The sequence below is a fragment of the Enoplosus armatus genome, chromosome 14, assembly GCF_043641665.1.
Source record: "Enoplosus armatus isolate fEnoArm2 chromosome 14, fEnoArm2.hap1, whole genome shotgun sequence".
Taxonomy (NCBI): Eukaryota; Metazoa; Chordata; class Actinopteri; order Centrarchiformes; family Enoplosidae; genus Enoplosus; species Enoplosus armatus.
Window position 1 is genome coordinate 7,707,344 of NC_092193.1, and position 20,313 is coordinate 7,727,656.

General features: G+C 40.1%; 1 protein-coding gene across 2 annotated transcripts; it reads left to right on the forward strand.

Moving 5' to 3' along the window:
• Positions 1 to 450: 450 nt before the first annotated feature.
• Positions 451 to 19,768, forward strand: arhgef18a (rho/rac guanine nucleotide exchange factor (GEF) 18a). Of its 2 annotated transcripts, none has more exons than XM_070918797.1 (22): positions 451 to 569; positions 5,499 to 5,566; positions 6,094 to 6,158; positions 6,827 to 6,958; positions 7,320 to 7,426; positions 8,405 to 8,545; positions 9,256 to 9,506; positions 11,261 to 11,386; positions 11,612 to 11,729; positions 11,938 to 12,165; positions 13,120 to 13,196; positions 13,475 to 13,656; positions 14,012 to 14,067; positions 14,536 to 14,715; positions 14,973 to 15,116; positions 15,541 to 15,641; positions 15,734 to 15,796; positions 15,885 to 15,932; positions 16,128 to 16,613; positions 16,893 to 17,214; positions 17,380 to 17,484; positions 18,778 to 19,768. In XM_070918797.1, exons 4-22 carry the CDS (start codon positions 6,891 to 6,893, stop codon positions 18,933 to 18,935), a joined length of 2,961 nt encoding a protein of 986 aa, XP_070774898.1. In that variant the 5' UTR covers positions 451 to 569; positions 5,499 to 5,566; positions 6,094 to 6,158; positions 6,827 to 6,890; the 3' UTR covers positions 18,936 to 19,768. The 2 variants fall into 2 exon arrangements, with proteins under 2 accessions (XP_070774898.1, XP_070774899.1); XM_070918798.1 differs by having other exon boundaries at positions 5,499 to 5,537.
• Positions 19,769 to 20,313: the final 545 nt, after the last annotated feature.

The window sequence follows — 20,313 nt, forward strand, 5'->3', positions numbered from 1 at the left end:
AAAGAAATGCCTGGTAGGAAATTAAATTACAAGAAATGCTACCTGAGCTCTACCTGCATTCCCTGTAGTTGCCTACATAAAGAAAAGCTGTTTATTTTCGCCAAAATAAAAAAGCATCTCAGTTTTCACACCAGCTGGTTTCCACCCAGCTGCACGTGGTATCATTGTTTCTTAGGCGGAAAGTCATGTTAAAGATCAATCTGGTCATTTATTTCAATGGCAAATGACTGCAGCATCACAGCAGAGTCATACTGGGTCATGTCTACGTTCATTCAAAGGCGGAGTGAGTGAATGAATTTGCGGGATGTGTCTCACTGAAACGAATGACTCCCATGATGCTTCGAGAGGGAAGGAGGGCTCATCCAGAGGAGGCTGGGATTTCTGCTTCAACACCCGCCTCCAGATCAGCTCCAGCTTCTCGAATTCGTGCACTTGTTCCTCCTGAGGCATCCTCACTGTCTGTCCCGTTCAGTGGAAGAATTTATTTCCCTCTCTTGCCTTTGCCTGGAAATATTCAGAAAGCTGTCTCTTGCTTTCGGCGCGCACGGCTGCTGTTTAACAACACCCGGGTAAGATGAAACTGTTGTTGGGGTTGTTAACGTTGTTCTTCCAAATTAACAGGGCGGACGGGACAAACAAGTTGATAAACGACCGTTGGGTAACGTCAACAGTGGTAACATTCTGGGATAACGTTAGCTAGCTTAACACAATACGCCACGATCATGAAAACAGCAGTTAACTCTTGCTTCTTCTTTTTTTTTTAACTCGACGTGACCTGGAAAACTGACTCGAATTCATTATAACTACTATTATTATTATTAACTACGTGTCACTTTAGACTCAACTCTCTATATTTGAGGCAATAGATAACGCTAACTTTCCTGTAGCTAGTTGTCAGTTCGGTCAGCTAAGGTAGCTAGCCATATGCCAACCAGTAACTTGTTAGCAAACATTGGGATAGCTACATGTAGGTACACCTGCAGCCACTCCTGCCTCCACTCTTGACTTTCCACCTGTTTGTTTTATCCCTTGAAACACCTGTCTCTGTTGACTTAACGAGTCTGAGACTTTTTTCAGTGGGTAACGTTATGAATCCAGGTCAGTTACTCTCACCTGGCACATTGGCATTCCTCACATTCCCCTTCCGCTCGATAACACACAAAGCCCGATGGTAATGTCGTCAAAGATTGGGGTTTTTTTTAATCAACGGCTCCCCCAAACGGGAGATTATGATGTGTTTTCACGGTGTGTTTTTAGGAAACCACCGAGCAACCTCCCAGCAGTTTTCTATTTGGAGTGTCAGGTGATTGAAAATGAAATGGAGCGTCATGTTATATGCGGAATGATATGAAAACTAACCGCTAAAATATAAGATTTCGTAAAACAAATAGACCGTTGTACTATAGACTGTGCGGAATGATACATCCTTGACCATTTAAACTGCAGTTGCAACGTGACAACACAACCAGGAACTAGTTACTGTGGTCGTTGTTTAAAATATGCAGTTGAAACATTTGAAATAGCTGACATACCGAAAAGTTGAAGGTAGTTGAAGTGGCAGTCGAAATTCAAGTTGAAATAGCAGTTAAAATGGAAGTGCTGAAATAAGTTGACGTGTAGCTGAAGTGTAAAGCTAAGCGCTGAATTTAGTTGAAGCGTCAATTTAAATGCCCTGAGTAAAGCTGACGAATACGACGAAACGAAGAGTTGAAATCTCCAAACTGCTAGTGATAAATTGAGCTTGAAGTTTCAGTTGAAGAGGTAGTCAAGAGAAATGAATGCCAGTTTAAATGTATTCACCGAAAGCAGTAAATTGTGTATGAAGAGTGGAAGTTGTGGGACTTAGAAGTGCTGAAGAAGGTAAAGATCTGAGAATTGAAAGTGCTTGAAGTGTAGGCATTGAAAGGAGTTAGTTAGTCAGTTGGGAGTGTATGACTAAAAGCAGATTTAAGGAAAAAGAAATGAAAGCAGTGAAACTGCTGAAACATCTATCTGTACTTGCTGTGATAGCTAAATTAAATTGAAGTTGCATACTGTACAACAACTGACAGAGAATGACATCTTCTATTAAAGGCTCTAATGTTAGGCCTAAAATATCATCTGCAAATATCAAATACATCTGCACCTCCAGTCTGGCTCTTACAAAACAATGTTTAATTTGTTTTTATACCAATCCTAAATCCCACAGGTTTCATTGTCTCCTCACAATGACAGTATTAGGAGACTGTATTTAGCAGTTGACAGTTAAAGGAATGAATATTACACAAGAATGTATTAATTGGGCACTATGTGATTACTTTGAATGAACATTTGCCCCAGTTGGATGTGATTCTAAAACAGGGTTTCACAACCTTTTTCTGGTTACCCTATATTTTTAGATCCTAAAATTCACTGAAATTCATCTGAATTTGAGGGCATCGTTTTGTATTCTGTTTTCAAGAGCGCATATATATATATATATATATATATATATATATATAGTAAAAAAGATTGAAATATATAAATGAAAAAATATTGTATTTTAAAGTATATCATACATCTCTCTTCTAACCATAGGACTCAATCAGGGGGTCAGAGCATGAGAACCACTGTTCTGAAATGTAATATAATACATTGATATGCATATTATATAAATGACTTTTGAGTAACCAGGGGATATCATGTTACACCAATACTACACCAGGGGTTTGCATGTTGTAGCCTATTTACCGTAAGTCTATACTTCAGAGAGAAGCTAGCCATTTTGCAAATTATGCTATTGTATGTTAGAAACTTGAGTATTTTTACTGTTCCACGCAGCCATTGGTTTCCATTCTTTTCCATACAATATGACATCAAACTCTGACATCAAGTCTGCATTACAGCAAAATTACATTATTATTTGGAGGTATAGCAGAGCAGACTGTTCAAATGAATCTGCAGTACCATTCAACGATAAGGCAAGATAAATAAATAATAATGCATACTTGATATTTAGTGTGATTTCAAGTTTAAATAGTTTACTATATGTTCATACTGTATGTGATGAGGGGTCAATGCCCTAGACTACATTTTCTTTCCAGTCTCATGTATTTATAATTAGGAAGCGCTGTAGGTTACCTGGGACCTCAGACTGCATTGCATGCACACATGCATCACTCTTCCCTCAGATTGAGGACTTGGTAAGGGTAGGATTCACCTGTTCATACTGACAGAAACACATTGGCATGCGTTTACATCACACTACACTAAAGATAAAAACACAGCCAGGCTCTAGAAGTTAATGAGTAAACCGTGTGTCAAGGCTGGTGGATGTGAAGGCAACATGAGAAGTGCAAGCCAGACCTGTTCGCACTACAGCCTCCGGGGTTTATTGGGAACAAAAGTAACACAGATCACGGGTTTCTTTTGTATCAGTCAGCTTTTATGTCCTCCTTAGGCTAATGGGTACAGTTTCACGGTTGTTAACCGTTGATGGCCTGGTTTCACTTGTCTTGTCACGACTAAACGTCAGCAACTCTCTCTTGTTTCAATAGTCTTGTTGTTTTGGTGTTGAAGTGATTAGGGCCCATGTCTTTCTAAGTGACACTACTTTCCACCAACACAGCATTTAGTCGTTTCTTCCCCTGTCTTTCCGTCCTCTGCAGGATACTTGGCAGACTTGCTGGTCTTGTTTTGTCTGTTGTAGGGAATGACTTGTATTTCATGCTGCTCTGCTCCCTTTCCGCCCACTGTAGGTGAATCATTTGAGGTGTGGCTGTCACTCACAACAAGGGGCTGAATCATACAACCACAAAACGGCTAATAACATACCATGAGGCTTAGAAACAAGTCTTTAAAGAAAGTAATATCATACAAATGCCTGGGAGAAGGTGCTTAAGCATTGTTTGTAAGCTGATTAAGTTTGTAGATCTTAAATGTTGCATATGGTACATTGTGTAAACAATCATGTGTATATAGAAAATACTTCTTTTTCATCGGTTAGGTCCAAGACATAGAACTGCTGTTATATCTATCCCCGAAAACAGAAACAGACAAGAGTAATGGGAAACATCGTGTGATATCTTTGGCAGAGTATTGTAATAAAAACTGGGACGATGTGACTCTCCTCCATGAGTTTGTCTTCAGGACACAACAACAAATGGTTGAGCAGCAGCTAGATCAGAGAGATCGAAACAGTATTGAGATTTGAGACTTAGACTAGGGCTGCAACCAACAATTATTTTTACAAATAACCGATTATTCGTTTAGTTTGCAAAATGTCAGAATATTGCCACACTTTAATTACACTTGTGAAGATGGAACCAGCAAATGTCTGGTATTTTTGGATGTGGATGGCAATGTCGGACTTTAGGTTGGTTTGTCTGTCAGTCGTTCCACCACTTGGTCCAGACTGAAATGTCACAGTGACTATAAGATGGACTGCCATGAACTTTTGTGCAGTTATACATGGTCCCCAGAGGATGAATCCTAATGACTTTGTTGATGGCCTGACTTTTCCTCCAGCGCCAACCGCAAATTGAAGTTTCCAGTCTACTGGATGGCTTAGCACAGAATTTGGTGCAGACATTCATGGTTTCCAGACAAAGAATCCTAATGACTTTGGTGACCCCATGACTTTTCCTCTAGTTGCACCATGAAATTCACATTTGTGGTTTCAAGTGAAATATCTCAACATCTAATGGATTGATTGCCATTTCAAAGAATATTGCAGGTCTGGTCAGTTTGTTCATTACTTTGTTTTATGACTAAATACCTGCAAAACTAATGACATTCCCATCAGCCCCACAATGCTAATTTTCTGTTGATGGACTAATCAAGTAATCGACTCATTGTTTTAACACTCTTGTTCTGCAGGAAGTGTCAGTGTGTGTGACAAACAGGTGAGCCAGAGGCTTGCAGGAGAGCTCCTGTGTGAGTTTATGTCACAACTCCTTTAGTCAAACAGCAATGTGTATGTTTTAGGTGTGTCTGACTTCAAACAACTTCTGCTTTTCTTCTAAAACTCTCTCTGTTAAACTAATAAGCTTAGATACAATTAAAATGCAGTTTGTAGCTTGAAAAAAGTGGGACTTTTTTTGGGCTGTTTTCCTTTTTTATGCCTCATGTCTTTTTAAACATGCATTTTATGCATTGTTCAAGTGTATTTGTTCAGTACAATTTATGTTACCATCCACATTATGGAGATGTTTTCCTCCTGCTGTCTGACTTGCCACAAGCTTTCCTACTGCTGCCTGTGAATCAGGTGGAGGCCTTTGTACACATCAGTGGATCAGTCTCATTGACCCTCAGGGGCCCATTAGCAATAGCACACAAACACACACTCATAGACACAGCCAGTGGGGTCACTGAGGGCCGCTGTGCTAAAACTGTGGTACACTGTTTTCTGTTGGTTGGCACCAAATTCAATCAAACTGGGACCCAAGAGCATTCAATGTCAATCTTTTTTCTGCATTTTCCTCTTTCCTTTTCACCCTGCTGTTTAACCGGATTATTTTCCCCTTTTATGTTTTTTCCAGTGTCACAAGGAAACTGTGGAAGGCACAACACAGAAAGCGGTAAGCAGAAGTGTATATATATGAACAAGGTGAGTCATTCTTGGTCACAGACATAGAGATGGTTGGCTTTTAAAGTAATTTGAGATCAGAAAGCTGTCATTTCAAAGCTGGACTCGAAAGGATGTGTCAGTCATATGATTATTATGGTCTACTAACATTTTCACACCCCCATCCTGCAGAGATGTGTATCACACAGTCAAGAGGAAAATGCTGAGTAGATAAAAGCTTGATGACATACACCTCATGTAATGTCTCTTTAAAGTAGAATAGGAGATGTTGATCCATGTACTGAATGTTCAAACCGCTGCTGTATCTGTGTCACTCTAATAAATCATGTAATTAGTGGCTCCTGTTATCTTACCGTGCAGCTCTGTGTTCTCCGGCACCATTTATTTTTGTTGTGTCTTCACCTGAGAGCTGGTCTGACTTGAGTTGTGCTGTCACTGTTTGTCAAACCAGTTCCCTCTCCACAGGGCTAAATTAGTTTTGCAGCAGCCTCTTTGGATTCAGGACCATGAAATGTACTCTCCACTTACAGTCCTTTTTTCTTTTGTAGGTAACCTGTCTGTCTGAGGGACCTGTGAGTCAGCAAAGAGGAGCTTTCAGAAACAAATAATAAAGGTGTGTTTATTTGAATTTCCTGCTGAATAGTAAACTTTAAATCCTTGAAATCCTCATTGCATTTAAGTTGGGCTTCATGATAATCTATGTATTGACTTTCAGTGGTTTTGTATTGTGGTGATGTGATCATATTGTACAAAACTCTCTTATTTAACATGAAAAACTAGTTATTGTAGGTAATGTTTTGCACATTAAAGTAGCCTTATCTGATGTAATGCATAACACTGAGACACAGCTCATTTTATTGATTGACTATTTGAACATTTTATGTTTACTTAAATCCACAAACATATTTTTACTATTGTGATGGTGATTTAACCATATTGCCCAGCGCTACGTAATGTGATCAAAAACAGGTGCAGGCTCTGAAAGGAAACAATAGTTCAGCTTTCTGACTTGATTAGGTTTATTGTGTTTTTTGTTTTTCATTGTTTTGTTTTGATGATGTAAACTCGACAAACAAGAAGGCTCCATTTTTTTGACAAAAGCCGTCTCTTAAAAAACAATACATTTTCATCCGTGTAGAGTGAAACAACAAAGGAAAACACCTACTTGTAACAGATAACTTAAACTTCTTTCCTCTGCACTTGTCCTCTTATTTTTAGTCTCTCACACAGTATTTTTCTTTTTGCCTCTGTTACTCACAGTATATTTTTTCTCTCTCTCAGCTCTGGGGAGAGTGTTTCTCCCCCGGCCTCTCATGGCCTCCCTTCCTGCTTCCCCAGTCCAGGCATGACCGTCACCCCTAAAAAACACACTGCTCAGCCTGGTTCCTCCTCTTACAACAACGCAAGTCCCAGGTTGGTGAAAATGTATTTTAAGAACTCATTTCCATCGTGTATCTTGTGGCCACATTCACAGCACAACTGACAGTGTCTTCATTTCATTTTTCCTCATACATGACACATTGTTTTCCAGTCAAGTGTCAGCAGCTGAAATACAAACCGAGTCTCATGTTTTTTTTTTCGGCCTGACAGAGGTGTGCGGTACAAAACCTGATTCTGAGTCGTGATGTTTTTTGTTGTTTTTACTGACGTTTCTCCTTATTAAGCAACAGCACTGAAGGCTTACAAACGTTACTGTTCTTTTTCTTTTGTGTGCGTGTTTGTATGCTGACATCACTTTTATCTGTGGAGCTTTATCTCATCATATACCAACTAGAACCGGTCCGGTGCAGATGGATGAGGTCGAAGGCCCGCGGTTGAAGCTCTCCTCTGAGGACTCTGTATCGCTTGCTTCCTCCTTGGCTGAGCCCATCAACCTAGAAGGTCAGCTGGTTTCATGAGAAACTGCTGAAAGCTTGCTGTACTTTTTTGTCCCAACAGCATGATGTAACTTCACTGTTAAAAATAGCTTATGGAAACATGGATGTGGTTTTCATTTGAATGGCCAAGTAGTCTTTATTATGTTTGAAGTTTAAGCCTCTCCTATGAAATATATGTGACACTTTACAAAGAAACCAAAGAATCTCACACTCTTTTACTCATTTTGTTAATGACATTTTGGTCCTCAGACCTTCATCAGGTAAATTCATATACTCCTGTAAGTCAGTACAAGTGATCGACAGTGTGTGAAACTGTTTGTTCCTTTGCACATGTCAATGTGCAGACCTTATGGTGTGCAAAAACCTTTTGTAATTGGGACATTGTGCAAAAACGTATCTTCATTTCAGTAGCCCAAACTACTTGAAAACATCTACTTTTTAGAGTACATCCTTCTCGTGTACATTTTTGATCTGTAGACAGGGATTTAACAAATGTCATCTTGAATTCAAAATAAGAATTTAAAGTTTTAAATGGTAAAATTGTAATTATTGTCATTGAAGATATTAAAGATAAATACAATTCTGTAACACAAGGATAGAAATAATCTGTGCTGTTTATCTCTCTCATACTTTTATCAATAATGAGGGAGAGAGGAAGATCAATGCATAATGCTGCAGTGGCATTATTGTATAAAGTATTGGAGATTTTTATAATCCATAGTTAGAAGCAGCTACAACTACAAAGTTAGATTATTTTATGGTTGACTTAAACCTTCCTCTGTTTTGTAAGTAATGAAGCAGTATAACATGACTAAAATCTGGCGCCATGTAAGCGTAAAACATTTTTGCCACATGAACGGATTAAAAATAATTTGTTCATGACCAGTAATGAATCACTGAGATACATACTCATATGACCGCAAAGCACAAGCCTTGTTTGGGTGACAACAAGTCCCAGTGTGACCTTCTATGTGTCATCCAGATTCTCATTATGCTGTGCTGCGAGGCGAACTCGAGTCCGACGCCCAGAACTTGGAGGCGGAGTCGTGGAGCGTTGCTGTGGACCAGAACTACCTGAAGGCCCTGAACAAAGAGGCTGTCAAAAGACAGGACGTCATCTATGGTAGGCTTAACCAGCCAAGTCTGTAGAAAATGAATCACTCCAAATCCAAAAAACAAATAGTATTTTCAGTAATCATGTATCATCTTTTGTGTGTGTGTGTGTGTGTGTGTGTGTGTGTGTGTGTGTGTGTGTGTGTGTGTGTGTGTGTGTGTGTGTGTGTGTGTGTGTGTGTGTGTGTGTGTGTGTGTGTGTGTGTGTGTGTGTGTGTGTGTGTGTGTGTGTGTACGGATGGAGGTGTCAATCACTCGTTATAGAAGATGAATCTTCACTGATGGCAGAGTATATAATAACTGCACTGTTGAAGCAGAGATGACAGTGCCTGTAATTATGATGTTGATGGATGCTTTCTTTAACTCCAAGGACCTTTTGAGGGTAAACATGTCTACTGTGATAATAAGTATAATGACGCCAACAATTGTTTTGTCTAACAGGACAAGTTCACTTCAGAATACATTTTTCCAGCTTTGACTACTGGACTACTTTTATTTATTTTATTTTGTTCGCATGTGGGAATTGGTCGGCAGCAGTTATTGTGTTGTTATTAAAGCAGCTTCACTGGTGCAATTTAGAGTTAAATGCCTTGTTCAAGGGCACCCCGATGCTGGTTGGATGTTACTGCCATTTTACGTCACACAAGTGTTCCTATATGCACTCAACCTGGATCTCTTCAGATATATTAATCAAGAAATCCCTCTTTATCAATTTCCTAGAGTTGATCCAGACGGAGATGCACCATGTACGCACCTTAAAAATCCTTCTCCATGTCTACATGTACGAGTTGAGGCAGTCTTTGCTGATAGAGGAGGCCCGTCTGGAGCGGCTCTTCTTCGGGGTGGAGGCCTTGCTCACCCTCCACCAGCACTTCCTCAACTGCCTCAAAATGCACCAGAACGAAAGTCAGGAGGAAGGAAACCCAAACAACTACCAGATCACACAACTGGGGGATATTCTCATCTCTCAGGTAGGATAGAGTCATTTCAAAGCCACCACCGGCTACATTTTTCATTTAAACCATTGCAGTCAATGAGTCTAATTGATCTTCTTAAATCAATGGGTTGCAACAGAGAGGGATAGTTTGTTTTGGGGGTAATTTTCCCCAGAGACAGTTTGGTTCGTAAACATGGAAAGTTGTAGAGTGTACGTTTTTAAAGAAAAAGTTCTTCCTTCTTCTAAAGTGAAAATGTCATTATTTATTTACTCAGCTTCAGGTCAAAATGCCAGTAAGGTTTGTATGTCAACATAACACAAAGCAAGTTAGAGGTACTTTTCCGCACAAGCCTTCTCCAAAACAACTGAAGGGAGTTGGAAGGTAATCTTTAGATTTACAGAAAGGTTTAAAAGGATCATGAATTTACTGTAAACAGATTGTCATCATCCAAATGTTCTTAAACCAAATGGTTGTTATTCCCAAATGTATTTCCTACATTGTATTTCTTGCACATTTTAACTAAAAGCATTTAGACTTGCATTGCACCTACACATCCATGTCCACAGTTTAGTCAATGTATATTTATAACTCCTAAATGCTATGTTTACATTTCTACACAGAGGTCTACAACAAGCAGTCAGCTAGCTTTACCCACAATTCAACTGTTCATGTTTAGGTGACCTTTTACATTTTGGAAATAAGTTGCTACCGTTGCTTCGAGGTGTGTTGTGCCTGTTACAGTCCAACATGCAGCTCTGACATTGTTATTGGTTTTATTTAGGAATAAATAATGGTGTTTGTACTGCACCAATTTTTCCTGCTTAGCTGCACCTTGCTCTTAATATAGTATATTCATCCACCTCTCTCCACCTTTGTCACGTGCTGACTGAGTGTACAGGTGTCCATAGGAATGGCTGGTATGTCTGAAACGCACTGTAACTGTACACTGCTCTGCGTGTTTGATGGCTTATGAAGCCCAGCATCACAGTCCTGGAGAATTTTTACTTCTGTGGTTAATAATAATTTTCCTGATTGAAGAATCGGAATAACAGACATAAACACAGATACACCAGAGCTGTCTGTTCTGAATTATACACTATGTAGCGCTGCAAGTGAAAATGTCACTCAGTTTAAAATAATGTTTATGTGTTCTCTGTCCTAGCCTCATATAACACATGAAAACTGGAGTTTGTTAGATGTCCTCCTGCTAAAGTGGCTCGAAAGGGTAGCACACACCTGTGACATATGCTGTGTGTCACAAGACCAACACCCTTTGTTTTCTATGTAAACCCTCACACAGGCATCTGTGATGTGTGTCATTGAGGGTTGACGCCCGTCAATGCATCATGATGCGCTACTGTCCTATTTCACAACAGTAAAAGCAGTGAAAAGCAGTACTTTTCTCACATTTGCCCTCCAATTTGACATTTCTTTGCCACCATACCTTGACTGTTTCTTCTGTCTCTGACATGTCAAGTGTGCGTGTGCGTGTGCGTGTGTGTGTGTGTGTGTGTGTGTGTGTGTGTGTGTGTGTGTGTGTGTGCGTGTGTCAAATAAGGCAATGCTTCAATGTGTGGCAGGTGTGTGTTGCATTTATTGTGGGCCATAAAGCCTCGACATCCTGGGTTCAAATCTAGTCTGGGATCTTTGTGATCCTCTCTTTCTTCCATTGTTCCCTTTTCCAAAATAAAGACATATATTTTATACTTTGGCAGTAGCTTCAGTGCAACATTGTCACTATTAAAACTGTATAATCTTTAAGTATATGTTTTTTCCTCTTGTGTTAGTTTTCAGGTGGACTGGGAGAAGGAATGCTGGAGTGTTACAGTGTTTTCTGCAGTCATCACACTGAAGCCACCAGCTTCTACAAAGAGCAGCTGCAGAACAACAAGAAACTACAGGTCCTTATTAGGGTAAGCAATCTGCACCCACTGGTCAATGTAGGTACATGGATGTGATTTTGGAGGAATGGAAGAATTAGGTACTTGCCTGGAGCATCAGTAGCAGTATCTAAGAGACAACGACGCCCCACAAAGAATGATGTCTGTGATGCTTAACCTAAGACCGTTTACTGCTGAGAGGAGAATGGCAGGAAAGATGCTAGTCTTGGAAAACAAAAACTTTCTTTGTTTTAACAGAAAATAGGTCAGCTTCCCCTTGTGCGAAGGTTGGGAATCCCTGAGTGTTTTCTGTTGGTGACTCAACGCATCACAAAATATCCCATCCTGGTGGAGCGGATCATTCAGAACACTGAAGGTAAAATCTCACCGCTGACCTACCTGCATCTCAACAAGTTGTTATAGTCTATGCTCAGCCTTTCACTGTTAAACTCATTAGTAGACATTTGATTGACTGAATCTTCTTTGGAAACACAAATACAGGCTGGAATGGCCCTATGTATAAAATGGTTTTCATATATATAAAGAGAGACTGGTCGATTTGATATATTTCATGCTCCTTTCAGCTGACACAGACGAGTACAAGTCTCTGGTGCAGGGTTTGGCGCTGATCAAAGAAACCATCTCCCAGGTGAACGATCAGGTCAGTACATACGAGAAAGCCGCTCGTCTGAGAGAGATCGTTCTGCGATTGGAGCCGAAATCTCAGGGCCGGCTGAAGGACCTGATCCAGGGAGACAGGACTCTGCTGCACGAAGGCGGCGTCACCTGGAAGTCCTCCGGTAGACAAAAAGGTTTGTTATGAGTTTATCGACATTGTGGTTGTTTATCTGTAGCTTAGTCAATGACCATTGCTCACATGTAAAGCATTTTTCTGGATATTCTTACTGTAAGCAGTTGTCAGTTGTGAGATTGATGGTCTGATGATCAATGCTGTTTTCCAAGTGTTTTGTTTCTTTTTCCCTGAACTGCAAGGGATTTGTATTTTTATAGGCTAATTTGAGGGAAAATCCCCCCAACAACAACAGCTCATTCACAGCATTTCCTGGTTCATAAGGCAGAGTTTTATTTCCTTGTACATAAGAGATGATAATTAAATGACAGGTTTATTACAGTGGTATTTATTACCGTGGAAGAAGGGGGAACAAGACACACAGTTGATAACACTTTCTGCATATTAACCCTCGACTATGGGCCACCGTGAGCCACTTCAGAGCAGCTTCAGTGTGCCTGTGTTATACATTACTGAATGGTGTCATGCAATGCATCTGTATGGAAACGTCTGCAATTTTTATGGTTCTCCACTCTTTCAGGTTCTTCCTTATGTTTGTGAACCTTTTGTGCATGATACAACATTTTTACACACCTCCAGCTACTCTTTCACATTGCCCTAATGGGGTCACCAAAGGTCAGATTGTTGTTTGGTCTGATTTTGATGAAGAGATGATGCATCAAGTGACTGACGGTTCAGTGGATTACTGCAGTATTATAGCGGCGGCATTTGGATTTGTTTCCTTTGTGTTTTTTAATAGGAGGTTCAACTTCGGGGCAATTTGCTTTTGTGAAAGCCGAACGATTCAGAGAACCAGTGTAGCAGCATATTTTGATGTCATTACTTGAGTGTCAAAGATTCGCACAAAATGAAAGGTAGTAGACATGTCTCTAGTCCATCTTGCATCTGGCAGCTTGAGTCGAAACATGAAGCGCTTGTGTTGTTTCGATGCTGAGCAGCATTTGTCTCCCTGCAGACATCCACGCTGTGCTGCTGTCAGACGTGATCCTCCTCTTACAAGAGAAAGATCAGAAGCTGGTGTTTGCTGCTGTGGTGAGTTCTGCCCAAACATTAATGAGTCATTTTTGTTGAAACAGATGCATCAGTCACTACCTACTGCATCATTTATACATAAACATTGTATACATTTGTATTTGTCCAGTTTTTCTACATGGACAGAAGCAGTATGAAGTCTCACACTTCTTTTCTTTAAATGATTACGTCAAGATATGATCGCTACATCATATGTTGCATGTCCTATTAATTCAGGACAGACCGTAATAATTATTTGAATTATAATAACACTTGCTGTATTATTGTGGCTCATGCAGGATAACAAACCACCAGTGATCTCCCTTCAAAGACTGATAGTTAGGGAAGTGGCTCACAATGACAAAGCCATGTTCCTTATCTGTGCATGCACCACCAGCATGCCGGAGATGTACGAGATCCACACGGGCTCCAGAGAGGAACGCATCACGTGGACGGCGCTGATACGGGAAGCTGTGAACCGGTAAGCTGAGGACTTCTAGGAAGAGAGCAGAACGAGTTTCATTGGGAAATTAATATCAGATAGAATAGTTGCAACAGCGTATGTTAATAGCATTGATACCTGATGAAAGACTGAAATATGACTGAAATGCAGTGAAACTGAGATGCCCGAAGCAATAAACAAAACCCGCCAACCACCATTTCCATTTTTACATATACCACATCATGAGATAAACATCAAAATGACAATAAAGAGAATATTTGTATATGGACAACTGATATAAGAAAATAAGTAACTGGTCATAATGTATTTAAAATGTATGTCTTTAACATATTACATGAAAGACGATACTGAGTAAGATGTCTGTGTGATTCAGCTACCCAGAAGAGGAGCTGTACCGCGAACTGACTGCGAGACTGCAACAATTTCAAGGTAAGGTTATTTATGAAATGATTTTGTTCTGTGGTTTGATATTCTTCTGTAGGCAGAGATATTTGTTCTGAGGTGTTAGATTGAGGAAAGGTTAGATTTTGTAAACCAAAAACCTTTTATCATATTGTATTGGTTGGATGGAGGGTAGTTGTCTTCCAAAGCTTCCAAAGAAATTGCTCTTGTAGGGTTTTTTTTTTGTGAGCTTTCAAATTTCAGTGTGTGAAGATGGTCTTCTTTTTCTTTGTACACTGATTTTGTCTTGTTCTTTCTTTTGTTTTTTTAAATGCCAACGCAAGATATTTCAGTGGAAAAGAAATCTTTTGATATTAAAAATATGGAAAACATATATTTTCTTCCTTGTTTATGTGCACTATATGAAGCAGGACTCGCTGGAAAAGGGCAGCCATGCTCCTTCAACCTGCCCTCTCTGCATTTACTTGAGAAACGTGTTGTTTATTTGCTCTTTAGATATTCTAAAAATGAGGGATGACCAAATAAAGCAAAGTCTGACCGAAAAACAGCAGATCTTTGCTGCTCTCTATGAGACTGTGACGGAGCAGGAAACCCCCCACAAAGGGCTGCTGCTCAGAGGAGACGCCTCTGACCTCCAGCAGGGGGAGACACTACTCAAAGGAGCCCTCGATGAGGGTAAGAGCTGAGACAACAGCATCAGTTTTCAAGAGTTTGTCTCAGTTTTGTTAATCAGTCTTGTTGGGAATCATGAGGCAGTATTTAGTGTCTGTTGTTTCTGCATTGGTTAGCTGTGAGTCCATATTTAAATTCTGAAGAAGTAAATGTGAAATATACTCCGTTCTGGTTTCCCATACAGCCAAGTCATGACTCAGAGAGCACTGATGATGTCTTTGAGAGGAGATTAAGGAGTTGTTTCTTTCTTTTGTCTGCAGTGGAAAACCTGCAGAACCTGCTCTTCTCAAGGATCAAAGACCCAAACCTTCATATGGGTGAGAGTCCGGTGCAGGGGGGGCTGCTCAGGAGGGCTGAAACGTTTGGGGTGGCCGATAGTAACCCTGCTGCAAGCGCCATGAAAAGTAAGCTGACATAAAGCTGACGTGGTAGTGACATTAACTCATTTTATGCATTATTGTGTTGACAGTGAAGACAGCAAAATGAGTTGCAGTAAAACATGGCTGACGTGTTTTTATTTACTTGATGTGCAACTCAGGATCTATATCATGAACCTTTGACATGCATTTTAATCGAGGTAGTCAGGGAATTTGACAAAACTTTCTTTGGAAAGATAAAGTTTCAGGTATCAGGGTCACTTTTGGTATATAATACACTATCTGAATGTTTGTTTTAAACATTCATTGCACTGGTTTTACGCACAACAAATCCAATCATACTGTTAACTCCTTTTAAAAAAAAAAAACCTTTCTACTCAACTAACTGTACTCATATTGAATATGTGAAGGTGTTTATTGACTTTTGATGTGTATGATTTTGTTTTCTCAGATGGAGACGCAGCTGAGAGGCCAGGTGGCAGCGAGGGCAGTCACGCCACAAGTGACTCTCAGCTCCAGGAAGTGTACCACTCTGAGAGCCTGGAACAGTCTGTGAGTGAGACTGATGCAAAGGATCTAAACCATACGTCCATCTGGGGATAAAATGTGAAGTATTTACACTGCTTGTGCTATTTTGCTTCAAGGCTGATGAGGACACACAGATGCCAAACTGCAATTTAACCTCCAGTCATTTCCCTGAGGCAGAGGTAACCTTTCTAATACTGTTAATGACTTTTCTATGTTCATCCATGCAGAAATATTGATATCTGTCACTGCAATTATTTTTCTCCGTAGGTTTGTGACAGGGTGATACTGCTCGCACAGAGGCTGTACAGCTTACAAGTAAGACAATGTAAATTGCTCTGAAATCTATATTTTATTCAACAGGCACCTCATTTCTGCAAGCTTCTTGCAAAAGTGTCTTTAAATGTTTTGTCTGAATTTGTGAAGATAAATGTGTAATTCGTGAGAAAGATAAATTGTGTGTTTGCCAATGGTGGATTTCCCATGTCATATATTAAATTCTTCAACGTGCAGGCAGTCGTCGCCCAGCAGGACAGCCAGATTGAGCTGCAGCACGCCTTTCAGTCAAAGAGCAAGCAGCCCGCTCGTCATTACAGCAGCGTGCTGCTCCAGCAGGAGAAGCAGCGCAACTTGGAGAAGCATAAGGAGGAGCTTACCAACTTGCACAAGCTGCAGGCCCAGTATCAAGAGGAGCAGCAGCGCTGGGAGAAGGAGAGGGAGCGGCAGAGGATTCAGATCGAGACTCTGGAGGCTGAGCTGCAACAGAGGGAGGAGGAGTGCCAAAAGTGGGAGGAGAAGCTCAATGAGGAGAGGGCCGAGCTGGAGGAGCTGAAGGAAAGCTATCAGCAGGACTTGGAGAGGCTGAGGGAGTCTACAAAATCAGTAGACAAGGACAAGGAGCGTCTAAATCAGGAGAGGGAGCGTCTAGAGCAGCTGCAGGAGAAAATAAAGAAACACATCCCAAACACAGGACACTCCAACTATGATGATGCTTCACAAGTGAGGATAAAAATCTAATGGATTGAATGTTTATTAACATTATTGTGTATTTATATACCAATGTGTGAAAAGTCTATATAACAGTAGAGGTTTAAAATCTTCTGAAACAATATAATCAGAGCTGACTTCAGCCTTGATTTAACGCTGACACTTTTAATGAGGAACTCGACAATGGCATGGACTTAAATATTAAAAGGAAAAAGTATTAGAATGTTGTAGTAAAATACATAATCAGAAAGAAGCACTAGTTTGAGTTATGCATTTCCTCTTTCTCCCTAGTACTGGAGTCTCTCCAGTTACCAATCGTTCAGAGGAAGCATAGTGAACGGAGGTGGGAGTCTGACCTTACCTCCAAAGATCCGCGTCTTGCCCACCGCCTCAGACCCCACGGAAATCCCTCCAAAGGTTCCACCGCGCAAGGAGAGCATCAGCCCCCAGCCGGCCATGCCCGAGCTGCCCATCCAACTGATCAGCACCACCAACCAGGTGCACAAGCCTGCGGCCGTGCAGCAGCAGATCCCCACCAAGCTGGCTGCTCTGTCAAAGGGAAAGGAGAAAGGTTTCAAGACGAAGGGGTCCCACCAGAGAACACACAGCGCAGGTCGGGATACATATGTTGAGTTTTTAAAACTGGTGTTATAAACCTTGCTTTTACAATACAAGAGACACAACAGTTGGCAAATGGCAAGCTCAATCAGGCTTCAAATTCAAATGATACTGAACTAAAACCCCAACACTGACCTCAGTCCTGTCTTTCTACATCCAGCCAACATAGACGTGAACCAGGTGCTGCCCATCCGAGTGACCGGGAAAGAAGGAGGCAGCCTGAGAGCCAAAAGGAACACCGGCACTCAAAGCATCTACAAGTCAGGTACAGACCATCAAAGGGAAGTGGCTTCTCACTCAGTCAGTGTTAAAGACTACATACATAATCACCTACATCCAATCAGATTTAGACATATCCACATTTGATTTGAATATACTGTAAGCAATGTAGGTTGACTAAGGTCTATATTTAGTGTTGAATAATTGAACTATAAACTTATTATATTATTATTATTATTATTATTAGTGAATGTATTTCTAATATATATTTAAGCAAGCCTCTGTTTCACGCTCTCTGGTCTTTTTCTGTTTTTGTTTATTTGTTCAGTTTCCAGTTCACGCTTGTTTAGCTGTATGTCTATTTCTATCCACCTTCCTGAAAATTGTTTTTGGTACTGTGTGTAAGTACATTGAGAGCAACAAAAAAACGGAGTAAAATTCCTTGTATTGTACGAGTACACATACTTGGCCAATAAGGCTGATTCTGATTCTTATTATTGGTAGAATAATTAACTCTGTAGAGGTGACTGTTTTTACAGACAACTTGCACTCTGATGGTGCGTGAAAAAGCTGAATTAAAGCCTCGTTCATAGTTCTTTAGAGACAGAAAAAGTCAATATTTTTCAATATTTAAAGGCATAACATGTAAGGTAATATGTAACTAAAAATGGCTAAACCTATGTTATTTTATTGAGTTGTGTACTTACATTATCCCAAATGTTTCCAGCCATGTTCAAACCCGCAGAAATCTGTAATTTTATTCAAGGTAACGGTACGTTTCATTTGGTTGCCTGTCAATGGTGTCATAACCCTTCCAGTTGCTATAACTTCCTGGAGAAACATCAGATAATATGTCAGAGTGAGGATATAATGGAATATAAGAATATAATGTCACAGAATTATACTCGGTAACAGTAATACAGTATTTTATTCTGCAAAACAGTTAGTGATAGTGGTTAGCGACTGAACAGCTCCCCCTTGTGGAGAATCTGCAACCTGCCAAACATGAGTGAAGAAGTTATTTATTTTATTGTTTGTTTTATGCTTACCAACCAAAAAGTTTTCTCACTTTTCTCATCGATTTTTATCAGCAAGGGTAGCAATATATGCCCATATAGTTTAGATTATAAAATATAACACTTAAACACTTTAAAGTAATACTCTAACATTTTGTTATATACGGTTGTTTCCCATAACTCCTACTTCATCATTATCAGTTTAAACTCTGCATGCAGTGCAGAGATGGGAGGGGAGATTATGATTGTCAGGTGATGCTGTAATTTTACAGGTACCTACTGTAGCTCCATTCATTCATTCATTTATTTTTCACTCCCTTCAGGTGCCTTCAACCCACCTGGAGCTGTCCGCAATGTGAAAACGTCTCAGTCCTTCAGCACACAGAAGAACAGCGGCAGCAGCGAGGCTCCACCACCAGTGCCGCCTCCTTTTCCCAAAGAAATTCTTGAAACTGGCAAAGAGAGGGTGATATTCCTTTAATCCTAAAATACAGACTGGAGTTCGGATGAGGCCTCGTCCATCATAAAGACTTACACGCATGGAAAGGCTGATGGAGCTGTTAAAAGACATTGGACATGACTTCATGACGTCCCTGTGTGTCCAGTATGAAGAGGACCGTCACTGTTATGGAATCTTATCACTGGAAACCAGCTGTTTGCTTTTCAGCTAATTTGAACGCAAAGAAATATTTGCGATACAAGCTCTTCAAAAAATGTGCACGTTGGGGAAGATAATATTTTAAATGAAGATGCTGCAAAAGCAAAAGACTTTGCCAAAGACTTTTATGAGAAGTTCTTTTTTATCATTTTTATTTTAAATGAATGTAGGTTTTTAACCATTTATCACTCATGTCTTAACTCCTAAGCTCTCTTTTTCATTTAAGAAATGATAAACACGGTGTGAGGAGGTGGTAGTTTACATTTGTTTAGATATGAGGTGCCAAGCACCAATGTTTTACTTCAGATGAATCAGATAACCTTTAGATTTGTACTGTGGTCCTGCTCCTCAGTCTGTGCTGTACTCGAATCATAAATTCATAGGGTGTGTGGAAGAAACTACATCATGGCGATAAACTTTTTGTTTGTAAATTGTTTTGTGCACTTCCTGCCTGGAGACGGCGACAGCAGGGTTGTTTCAGACCGACAGCTGCTGGAAGCATTAATGAGAATGTAACAGAATTAATGTCATTTACTGTTAAATAATGTTCTGGCATAATTTAACATTATGTTGAGACACACTGAGCGCTGTCACCTTCTGCTTCCATGTAAATATCCCAACTAATGGGTCATGCAATAAAAAGATGGTTGACATGACAGCCTAAGAACTATTTTAGGTTTTCTTCAAAGACACTGAACTGAAGGTGACTCAAAACAATAACCGATGTCATGGTGCATTGAGGCTTTTGATTACATGACCGTTTATCTACTTTTTACTTGCTGCAGTCATTTCCTTTATCCAGTGTGATATCTAAATGTGACACGTGCCTTTACATTTGTCTCAATAGCTTCACTTTGATAGAAGCAAAGAAAAATCAAACAGATTCAGAACTTTGACAGGACAGGTTCACTGTCTTAGAACAATAGTTGGGTGTCCAGATGATCATTGAAGCAGTTTTTGCTTGCTGTAATCCTGTTCATACCAGCCCTGAAGAGATCACTAATGCGCTGTAAATGTACATGACGGAAGATATCCATTTTGTTTACCTCCAGACTGCTGAAGCCTCAATGACTTCATATCAACTTCGACATAAACTTTGGAATATATTTTTGCACAGAATGAGGACTGTATTGTGTCCGCCCCTCTCTTACATTAGATGTACGTTGGAAAGGATCTTTTATTGGCCAGTGTGAACAGGAGG

Coding starts and splice junctions, on each gene's coding strand:
- arhgef18a (XM_070918797.1), top strand. CDS start 6,891: ATGACCGTCACCCCTAAAAAACACACTGCTCAGCCTGGTTCCTCCTCT. Junction 13,197..13,474: donor AGCTGGTGTTTGCTGCTGTG/GTGAGTTCTGCC, acceptor TGGCTCATGCAG/GATAACAAACCACCAGTGAT. Junction 14,716..14,972: donor CAAAGGAGCCCTCGATGAGG/GTAAGAGCTGAG, acceptor TTTTGTCTGCAG/TGGAAAACCTGCAGAACCTG.